At 54.2% G+C, this 10,798-nt stretch overlaps 1 protein-coding gene across 1 annotated transcript; it reads left to right on the plus strand.

Annotated features, from left to right (window-relative positions):
• Window positions 1-6: 6 nt before the first annotated feature.
• Window positions 7-4,866, plus strand: LOC308148047 (uncharacterized protein; the record flags this gene model as incomplete). Its single annotated transcript, XM_080521460.1, has 2 exons — window positions 7-488; window positions 4,355-4,866. Exon 2 carries the CDS (start codon window positions 4,513-4,515, stop codon window positions 4,864-4,866), a length of 354 nt encoding a protein of 117 aa, XP_080377586.1. The 5' UTR covers window positions 7-488; window positions 4,355-4,512.
• Between the last annotated feature and the right edge of the window lie 5,932 nt (window positions 4,867-10,798).

Below are 10,798 nucleotides of genomic sequence, written 5' to 3' on the forward strand. Positions count from 1 at the left end.
ACCAGGACCAGATCCAGAGACCAGGACCAGATCGAGAGAACAGGACCAGATCGAGAGAACAGGACCAGGACCAGATCTACAGACCAGGACCAGATCCAGAGCCCAGGACCAGAGCCCCCCCCCCCCCCCAGTAATGGACCGGGGGGTCCTGCTGGAGGCCGTGTCGGCCCTGACGGGCTGCCGGGTGGAGTCCACCTCGGGCCGGTCCCAGCTCAGTCCTCAGGACCTGGTCAACATCGTGGCTCTGCGGGAGTTCTACAAGCAGGAGGGCTTCCGGGAGCTGGACTACCCCAGTGTCGGGAACCATGTCCCTGCAGGACCCGGACCAGGGAGACCAGGACCTGTACGGCCTGGCCCCCGGCCCTGACCGCCGGTCCCGGTCCCGGTCCCCGGTCCCGGTCCCGCGCCGCCGGAACGGAACCCGCGTGACGCTGAACCCGGAGGACTTCTTCCACCCGCAGTACGACTACGACTTCAGCCGGGTCCAGGTGAGTCCAGACCGGGACCGGGGGACCGGGACCGGGACCGGACCGGGACCGGGACGTTACGTTCACCCGAGTCAGAGTAGCGTTACTTCTACTCGAGTACAGTGCAGACGAAAGCCATTACTTCAGTCAGTGGCTGTGTTGACCAATCAGATGAAGGCTGAGGCTCCACGTCACTCCTTCCTCTGATCACTTCAACTGATCCTCACTGGGTGAGAGGGGTGAACTCTGGGTGAGAGGGTGAACTCTGGGTGAGAGGGGTGACTGTGACTCTGGTGAGAGGGTGAACTCTGGGTGAGAGGGTGACTGTGACTCTGGGTGAGAGGGTGAGTGACTGTGACTCTGGGTGAGAGGGTGACTCTGGGTGAGAGGGTGAGTGACTGTGACTCTGGGTGAGAGGGTGACTGTGACTCTGGTGAGAGGGTGAACTCTGGGTGAGAGGGTGACTGTGACTCTGGTGAGAGGGTGAACTCTGGGTGAGAGGGTGACTGTGACTCTGGGTGAGAGGGTGAGTGACTGTGACTCTGGGTGAGAGGGTGACTCTGGGTGAGAGGGTGAGTGACTGTGACTCTGGGTGAGAGGGTGACTGTGACTCTGGTGAGAGGGTGAACTCTGGGTGAGAGGGTGACTGTGACTCTGGTGAGAGGGTGAACTCTGGGTGAGAGGGTGACTGTGACTCTGGGTGAGAGGGTGAGTGACTGTGACTCTGGGTGAGAGGGTGACTCTGGGTGAGAGGGTGAGTGACTGTGACTCTGGGTGAGAGGGTGACTCTGGGTGAGAGGGTGACTGTGACTCTGGGTGAGAGGGTGAGTGACTGTGACTCTGGGTGAGAGGGTGACTCTGGGTGAGAGGGTGAGTGACTGTGACTCTGGGTGAGAGGGTGACTCTGGGTGAGAGGGTGAGTGACTGTGACTCTGGGTGAAAGGGTGACTCTGGGTGAGACGGTGACTGTAACTCTGGGTGAGACGGTGACTCTGGGTGAGAGGGTGAGTTACTGTGACTCTGGTGAGAGGGTGAACTCTGGGTGAGAGGGTGACTGACTCTAGGTGAGAGGGTGAACTCTGGGTGAGAGGGTGACTGTGACTCTGGGTGAGAGGGTGAGTGACTGTGACTCTGGGTGAGAGGGTGACTCTGGGTGAGAGGGTGAGTGACTGTGACTCTGGGTGAGAGGGTGACTCTGGGTGAGAGGGTGAGTGACTGTGACTCTGGGTGAAAGGGTGACTCTGGGTGAGACGGTGACTGTAACTCTGGGTGAGACGGTGACTCTGGGTGAGAGGGTGAGTTACTGTGACTCTGGGTGAGAGGGTGACTCTGGGTGAGACGGTGACTGTGACTCTGGGTGAGAGGGTGACTCTGGGTGAGAGGGTGAACTCTGGGTGAGAGGGTGACTGTGACTCTAGGTGAGAGGGTGAACTCTGGGTGAGAGACTGTGACTCTGGGTGAGAAGGTGACTCTGGGTGAGAGGGTGACTCTGGGTGAGAGGGTGACTGTGACTCTGGGTGAGAGGGTGACTGTGACTCTGGGTGAGAGGGTGAACTCTGGATGAGAGGGTGACTGTGACTCTGGGTGAGAGGGTGAACTCTGGGTGAGAGACTGTGGCTCTGGGTGAGAGGGTGAACTCTGGGTGAGAGGGTGACTCTGGGTGAGAGGGTGACTGTGACTCTGGGTGAGAGGGTGAACTCTGGGTGAGACGGTGACTGTGACTCTGGGTGAGAGGGTGACTCTGGGTGAGAAGGTGACTCTGGGTGAGAGGGTGAGTGACTATGACTCTGGGTGAGAGGGTGAACTCTGGGTGAGAGGGTGACTCTGGGTGAGAGGGTGACTGTGACTCTGGGTGAGAGGGTGAACTCTGGGTGAGAGGGTGACTCAGGTTGAGAGGGTGAGTGACTGTGACTCTGGGTGAGAGGGTGACTGGGTGAGAGGGTGAGTGACTGTGACTCTGGGTGAGAGGGTGACTCTGGGTGAGACGGTGACTGACTCTGGGTGAGAGGGTGAACTCTGGGTGAGAGGGTGACTGTGACTGGGTGAGAGGGTGAACTCTGGGTGAGAGGGTGAGTGACTGTGACTCTGGGTGAGAGGGTGACTCTGGGTGAGAGGGTGAGTGACTGTGACTCTGGGTGAGAGGGTGACTGTGACTCTGGTGAGAGGGTGAACTCTGGGTGAGAGGGTGACTGACTCTAGGTGAGAGGGTGAACTCTGGGTGAGAGGGTGACTGTGACTCTGGGTGAGAGGGTGAGTGACTGTGACTCTGGGTGAGAGGGTGACTCTGGGTGAGAGGGTGAGTGACTGTGACTCTGGGTGAGAGGGTGACTCTGGGTGAGAGGGTGAGTGACTGTGACTCTGGGTGAAAGGGTGACTCTGGGTGAGACGGTGACTGTAACTCTGGGTGAGACGGTGACTCTGGGTGAGAGGGTGAGTTACTGTGACTCTGGTGAGAGGGTGAACTCTGGGTGAGAGGGTGACTGACTCTAGGTGAGAGGGTGAACTCTGGCTGAGAGGGTGACTGTGACTCTGGGTGAGAGGGTGAGTGACTGTGACTCTGGGTGAGAGGGTGACTCTGGGTGAGAGGGTGAGTGACTGTGACTCTGGGTGAGAGGGTGACTCTGGGTGAGAGGGTGAGTGACTGTGACTCTGGGTGAAAGGGTGACTCTGGGTGAGACGGTGACTAACTCTGGGTGAGACGGTGACTCTGGGTGAGAGGGTGAGTTACTGTGACTCTGGGTGAGAGGGTGACTCTGGGTGAGACGGTGACTGTGACTCTGGGTGAGAGGGTGACTCTGGGTGAGAGGGTGAACTCTGGGTGAGAGGGTGACTGTGACTCTAGGTGAGAGGGTGAACTCTGGGTGAGAGACTGTGACTCTGGGTGAGAAGGTGACTGTGACTCTGGGTGAGAGGGTGACTGTGACTCTGGGTGAGAGGGTGAACTCTGGGTGAGAGGGTGACTGTGACTCTGGGTGAGAGGGTGAACTCTGGGTGAGAGACTGTGGCTCTGGGTGAGAGGGTGAACTCTGGGTGAGAGGGTGACTCTGGGTGAGAGGGTGACTGTGACTCTGGGTGAGAGGGTGAACTCTGGGTGAGACGGTGACTGTGACTCTGGGTGAGAGGGTGACTCTGGGTGAGAAGGTGACTCTGGGTGAGAGGGTGAGTGACTATGACTCTGGGTGAGAGGGTGAACTCTGGGTGAGAGGGTGACTGTGACTCTGGGTGAGAGGGTGAACTCTGGGTGAGAGGGTGACTCAGGTTGAGAGGGTGAGTGACTGTGACTCTGGGTGAGAGGGTGACTGGGTGAGAGGGTGAGTGACTGTGACTCTGGGTGAGAGGGTGACTCTGGGTGAGACGGTGACTGACTCTGGGTGAGAGGGTGAACTCTGGGTGAGAGGGTGACTGTGACTGGGTGAGAGGGTGAACTCTGGGTGAGAGGGTGAGTGACTGTGACTCTGGGTGAGAGGGTGACTCTGGGTGAGAGGGTGAGTGACTGTGACTCTGGGTGAGAGGGTGACTGTGACTCTGGGTGAGAGGGTGACTGTGACTGGGTGAGAGGGTGAACTCTGGGTGAGAGGGTGAGTGACTGTGACTCTGGGTGAGAGGGTGACTCTGGGTGAGAGGGTGAGTGACTGTGACTCTGGGTGAGAGGGTGACTGTGACTCTGGGTGAGAGGGTGACTCTGGGTGAGAGGGTGACTGTGACTCTGGGTGAGAGGGTGATGGTGTGGTCAGTGAATCAGTAATTTCTGAACTGAGGCCAAAATGCTTATGTTTTGTGCATGTGTGTGTGTGCGTGTGTGTGTGTGTGTGTGTGTGTGTGTGTGTGTGTGTGTGTGTGTGTGTGTGTGTGTGTGTGTGTGTGTGTGTGTGTGTGTGTGTGTGCAGGATGGAGACAAGCGGTTCCTGCGGGGTAAGGAGCCATACGTCCGTCCCTGCGGGTGGAACCGCGCAGCCCCTGCGCGTGGCGCAGCGCTACGAGGGGGGGGGACGGCTGGCTGGGGACGGGGGAGGGGTCGTGGCCCGTGTCGTACCAGGGCCACGGTATGGACGGCTCTCTGGGCATCATACTGGTGCGCGGCGCGGCGCAGCAGGACGAGCCGCGCTACCTGGACGCCGCCGCCGCCGCGCTGACGGAGCCGCACACGCAGGGCCGCGGGGTGTACTCCACCCCCGACCCCACCACGGCCCAGAACCACTGCAAGACCTTCAGGTCCCAGCTGGACGGCAAGACCTACCAGGTCCTGCTGCAGAACCGCATCAACCCCGAGGCCAGGACCAGGTGCCAGCGCCAGGACCTGTGGCTGGTCTACATACACCAAGACCTGAACCCCCTCCAGACCAGGGCCACCGTGGAGCAGGCCATCAGGCCCTACGGCCTGCTGCTCAGGCAGCTGTGACTGGGGGGTCCGGGGGGAGGGGGGGGGGAGAATAGGGTGGTGTGGAGGATGATAGGGTGGAGACTAGTGGGGAGGGTTAGGTAGTAGAGACTAGTGAGGGGGTTAGGGGGTTAGGTCGTGGAGACTAGTGGGGGGGTTAGGGGGGTTAGGTAGTGGAGACTAGTGGGGGGGTTAGGTAGTAGAGACTAGTGAGGGGGTTAGGGGGGTTAGGTAGTGGAGACTAGTGGGGGGGTTAGGGAGGTTAGGTAGTGGAGACTAGTGGGGGGTTAGGTAGTAGAGACTAGTGGGGGGGTTAGGGGGGTTAGGTAGTAGAGACTAGTGAGGGGGGTTAGGGGGGTTAGGTAGGGGAGACTAGTGGGGGGGTTAGGTAGTGGAGACTAGTGGGGGGGCCAGGTAGTAGAGACTAGTGAGGGGGTTAGGGGGGTTAGGTAGTGGAGACTAGTGGGGGGGTTAGGTAGTGGAGACTAGTGGGGGGGTTAGGGGGGTTAGGTAGTGGAGACTAGTGGGGGGGTTAGGTAGTAGAGACTAGTGAGGGGGTTAGGGGGGTTAGGTAGTGGAGACTAGTGGGGGGGTTAGGGGGGTTAGGTAGTGGAGACTAGTGAGGGGGTTAGGGGGGTTAGGTAGTGGAGACTAGTGGGGGGGTTAGGGGGGTTAGGTAGTGGAGACTAGTGGGGGGGTTAGGTAGTAGAGACTAGTGGGGGGGATAGGGGGGTTAGGTAGTGGAGACTAGTGGGGGGGTTAGGTAGTAGAGGCTAGTGGGGGGGTTAGGTAGTGGAGACTAGTGGGGGGGTTAGGGGTTGGGTAGTAGAGACTAGTGGGGGGGTTAGGTAGTGGAGACTAGTGGGGGGGTTAGGGGTTGGGTAGTAGAGACTAGTGGGGGGGTTAGGTAGTGGAGACTAGTGGGGGGGTTAGGGGTTAGGTAGTAGAGACTAGTGGGAGGGTTAGGGGTTAGGTAGTAGAGACTAGTGGGGGGGTTAGGGGGGTTAGGTAGTGGAGACTAGTGGGGGGGTTAGGGGGGTTAGGTAGTGGAGACTAGTGGGGGGGGTTAGGTAGTAGAGACTAGTGGGGGGGATAGGGGGGTTAGGTAGTGGAGACTAGTGGGGGGGTTAGGTAGTAGAGACTAGTGGGGGGGTTAGGGGTTGGATAGTAGAGACTAGTGGGGGGGTTAGGTAGTGGAGACTAGTGGGGGGGTTAGGGGTTGGGTAGTAGAGACTAGTGGGGGGGTTAGGTAGTGGAGACTAGTGGGGGGGTTAGGGGTTAGGTAGTAGAGACTAGTGGGGGGGTTAGGTAGTGGAGACTAGTGGGGGGGATTGTATAAAGGAGGATGGGGGGTCGTGGGGTGGGACTGAGTGGGGGTAGGTTGAATGGGGAGTTCAGGCAGGCCCGGGGGGGGCTTCAGATTGAGTTTGAAGAAAAATGTTGGTTAAACACTAAAATGTGAGTTAATGGAAAAAGTTTAGAGAAAAATGTATCTTTTGGGCTGTTTTATATCAGCATTATGGAGACGAGTCATTTTATTAGCTTCTTGCTTTGCTCCATGAAACACACACACACACACACACACACACACACACACACACACACACACACACACACACACACACACACACAGGAAGAGTCGCCCCCTGCTGGCTGATCCCGGGTCATTTCGTCAAGTTTCTGTCTCTTGAACAATCAATTTAAAGTCTATTTCAGTTGAAGACTGTGTGCTGAGTTGATGTATCTGGACTTGTGTCACGCGTTGTGGTCAAACTGCTCCCCCTGTGGCACCAGGAAGAGCTGCAGTCTGTGGTCAAACTGCTCCCCCTGTGGCACCAGGAAGAACTGCAGTCTGTGGTCAAACTGCTCCCCCTGTGGTACCAGGAAGAACTGCAGTCTGTGGTCAAACTGCTCCCCCTGTGGCACCAGGAAGAACTGCAGTCTGTGGTCAAACTGCTCCCCCTGTGGCACCAGGAAGAACTGCAGTCTGTGGTCAAACTGCTCCCCCTGTGGTACCAGGAAGAACTGCAGTCTGTGGTCAAACTGCTCCCCCTGTGGCACCAGGAAGAACTGCAGTCTGTGTGATCAAGATTAAAACTTTACCTTTCTGCTGCCTGACGTTCTGTTTCTTTCAAGTTCTGACAACGAATCCACCAAACGCCAAATCACTGTTTCTGACCTATGTGGTTGTTGACCGGCAAGGTTCCCCTCAAAACCTCCATACTGGCAAGGTTCCCCTCAAAACCTCCATACCGGCAAGGTTCCCCTCAAAACCTCCATACCGGCAAGGTTCCCCTCAAAACCTTCATACTGGCAAGGTTCCCCTCAAAACCTCCATACCGGCAAGGTTCCCCTCAAAACCTCCATACCGGCAAGGTTCCCCTCAAAACCTCCATACTGGCAAGGTTCCCCTCAAAACCTCCATACCGGCAAGGTTCCCCTCAAAACCTCCATACTGGCAAGGTTCCCCTCAAAACCTCCATACTGGCAAGGTTCCCCACAAGGTTCCCCTCAAAACCTCCATACTGGCAAGGTTCCCCACTGGTTCACACTCAGAGGAACATGAGAGCTTCTCTTTCTGCCCTCCAGGGGGCAGAAGAGGCTTGTGGGTAGAAATCAGAGGAAAGTAATCCTACTCAGAGTAAAAGTACAAAGTACAGGAGATAGTGACACACACACACACCTGAGCACAGGTAGACTCCGCCCACACACACCAGGCATCCCAACACGATCCCGGCTGGAAGCACACACACACCCACTGTCCAACATGGCCGCCTCGCCGCCTCAGAGCGTCCTTCAGATCCTGCACACACACACACACACACAGCAGATGATTAGAGGCTCCGCCCACCTTCAACACCTCACACAGGTAACCAATCTTTAATGAGGTGTCAGAGGTCGTCAGTCGGGCTCTGTCAGGGTCAGAGGTCGTCAGTCGGGGTCAGAGGTCGTCAGTTGGGCTCTGTCAAGGTCAGAGGTCGTCGGTCAGGGTCAGAGGTTGTCAGTCAGGCTCTGTCGGGTTCAGAGGTCGCCAGTCGGGGTCAGAGGTCGTCAGTCAGGCTCTGTCGGGTTCAGAGGTCATCAGTCGGGGTCAGAGGTCGTCAGTCGGGCTCTGTCGGAGTCAGAGGTCATCAGTCGGGGTCAGAGGTCGTCAGTCGGGCTCTGTCGGAGTCAGAGATCATCAGTCGGGGTCAGAGGTCGTCAGTCGGGCTCTGTCGGGGTCAGAGGTCGTCAGTCGGGTCAGGAGGTCGTCAGTCGGGCTCTGTCGGGGTCAGAGGTCGTCAGTCGGGGTCAGAGGTCGTCAGTCGGGCTCTGTCGGGGTCAGTGTGACTCACCCTGCACGGCGAGCTTCACCTCATTGTGCTCACAGGAGTTGTCGGTGCAGCGCCCGATGCAGGAGTACAGGCCGCCGTCCTCCTCTTGGACCTCCTGGATGTGCAGCCTCAGCCCTCCGGCCCTCACCTGACCCGTGAAGCTGACCCGGCGGTCGGCGTGGAGGACGTTTACCGTGTCCTCCTGCCCCGCCAGCTTGCTCTGGCGCACCGTCAGCAGCGGTAGCAGCTGGTTGGAGCGCAGCCGCAACCACATCACCTCCTGACTGGAGGTCACGTTACAGTGCAGAGACACGTTGTGACCCGGACGGGCGAGCAGAGTCACCTGACAGCCTGCAGCACCTGGGGGGGGGGGGGGGGGGGGGGGGGGGGGGGCACCTCGTTGATCAGCATCAACTGAACAGGTAAAGCTGATCTAAAAGACTACAAACATGGACAAAATATGAGACTAAAGGACTACAAACATGGACAAAATATGAGACTAAAGGACTACAAACATGGAGATAACATGTGACTACAGGACTACAAACATGGACATAACATGTGACTAAAGGACTCCAAACATGGAGGATAACATGTGACTACAGGACTACAAACATGGAGATAACATGTGACTAAAGGACTACAAACATGGACATAACATGTGACTAAAGGACTCCAAACATGGAGGATAACATGTGACTACAGGACTACAAACATGGAGGATAACATGTGACTAAAGGACTCCAAACATGGACATAACATGTGACTAAAGGACTCCAAACATGGACACAACATGTGACTAAAGGACTCCAAACATGGAGATAACATGTGACTACAGGACTCCAAACATGGAGATAACATGTGACTACAGGACTACAAACATGGAGATAACATGTGACTACAGGACTACAAACATGGACATAACATGTGACTAAAGGACTCCAAACATGGAGATAACATGTGACTAAAGGACTACAAACATGGACATAACATGTGACTAAAGGACTCCAAACATGGAGGATAACATGTGACTACAGGACTACAAACATGGAGGATAACATGTGACTAAAGGACTCCAAACATGGACATAACATGTGACTAAAGGACTCCAAACATGGACACAACATGTGACTAAAGGACTCCAAACATGGAGATAACATGTGACTACAGGACTACAAACATGGAGGATAACATGTGACTAAAGGACTACAAACATGGACATAACATGTGACTAAAGGACTCCAAACATGGAGATAACATGTGACTACAGGACTCCAAACATGGAGGATAACATGTGACTACAGGACTCCAAACATGGACATAACATGTGACTAAAGGACTCCAAACATGGAGGATAACATGTGACTAAAGGACTCCAAACATGGACACAACATGTGACTACAGGACTCCAAACATGGAGATAACATGTGACTACAGGACTCCAAACATGGACACAACATGTGACTAAAGGACTCCAAACATGGAGATAACATGTGACTACAGGACTACAAACATGGAGGATAACATGTGACTAAAGGACTACAAACATGGACATAACATGTGACTAAAGGACTCCAAACATGGACATAACATGTGACTAAAGGACTACAAACATGGACATAACATGTGACTAAAGGACTCCAAACATGGAGATAACATGTGACTGCAGGACTACAAACATGGACATAACATGTGACTAAAGGACTACAAACATGGACATAACATGTGACTAAAGGACTCCAAACATGGACATAACATGTGACTAAAGGACTACAAACATGGAGATAACATGTGACTAAAGGACTACAAACATGGAGATAACATGTGACTAAAGGACTACAAACATGGACATAACATGTGACTAAAGGACTACAAACATGGACATAACATGTGACTAAAGGACTACAAACATGGACATAACATGTGACTAAAGGACTACAAACATGGAGATAACATGTGACTAAAGGACTACAAACATGGAGATAACATGTGACTAAAGGACCACAAACATGGAGATAACATGTGACTAAAGGACTCCAAACATGGAGATAACATGTCACTAAAGGACTACAAACATGGAGGATAACATGTGACTAAAGCACTACAAATGTGGAGGATAACATGAAACTAAAGGACTACAAACATGGACATAACATGTGACTAAAGGACTACAAACATGGAGGATAACATAAAACTAAAGGACTACAAACATGGAGGTAACATGAAACTAAAGGACTACAAACATAAAGGATAACATGAAACTAAAGGACTACAAACATGGAGGATAACATGTGACTAAAGGACTCCAAACATGGAGATAACATGTCACTAAAGGACTACAAACATGGAGGATAACATGTGACTAAAGCACTACAAATGTGGAGGATAACATGAAACTAAAGGACTACAAACATGGAGGGTAACATGTGACTAAAGCACTACAAATGTGGAGGATAACATGAAACTAAAGGACTACAAACATGGAGGATAACATGTGACTAAAGCACTACAAATGTGGAGGATAACATGAAACTAAAGGACTACAAACATGGAGGATAACATGTGACTAAAGGACTACAAACATGGAGGTAACATGAAACTAAAGGACTACAAACATAAAGGATAACATGAAACTAAAG

The sequence above is a fragment of the Blennius ocellaris genome, assembly GCF_963422515.1.
Source record: "Blennius ocellaris genome assembly, contig: SCAFFOLD_133, whole genome shotgun sequence".
Lineage (NCBI taxonomy): Eukaryota > Metazoa > Chordata > Actinopteri > Blenniiformes > Blenniidae > Blennius > Blennius ocellaris.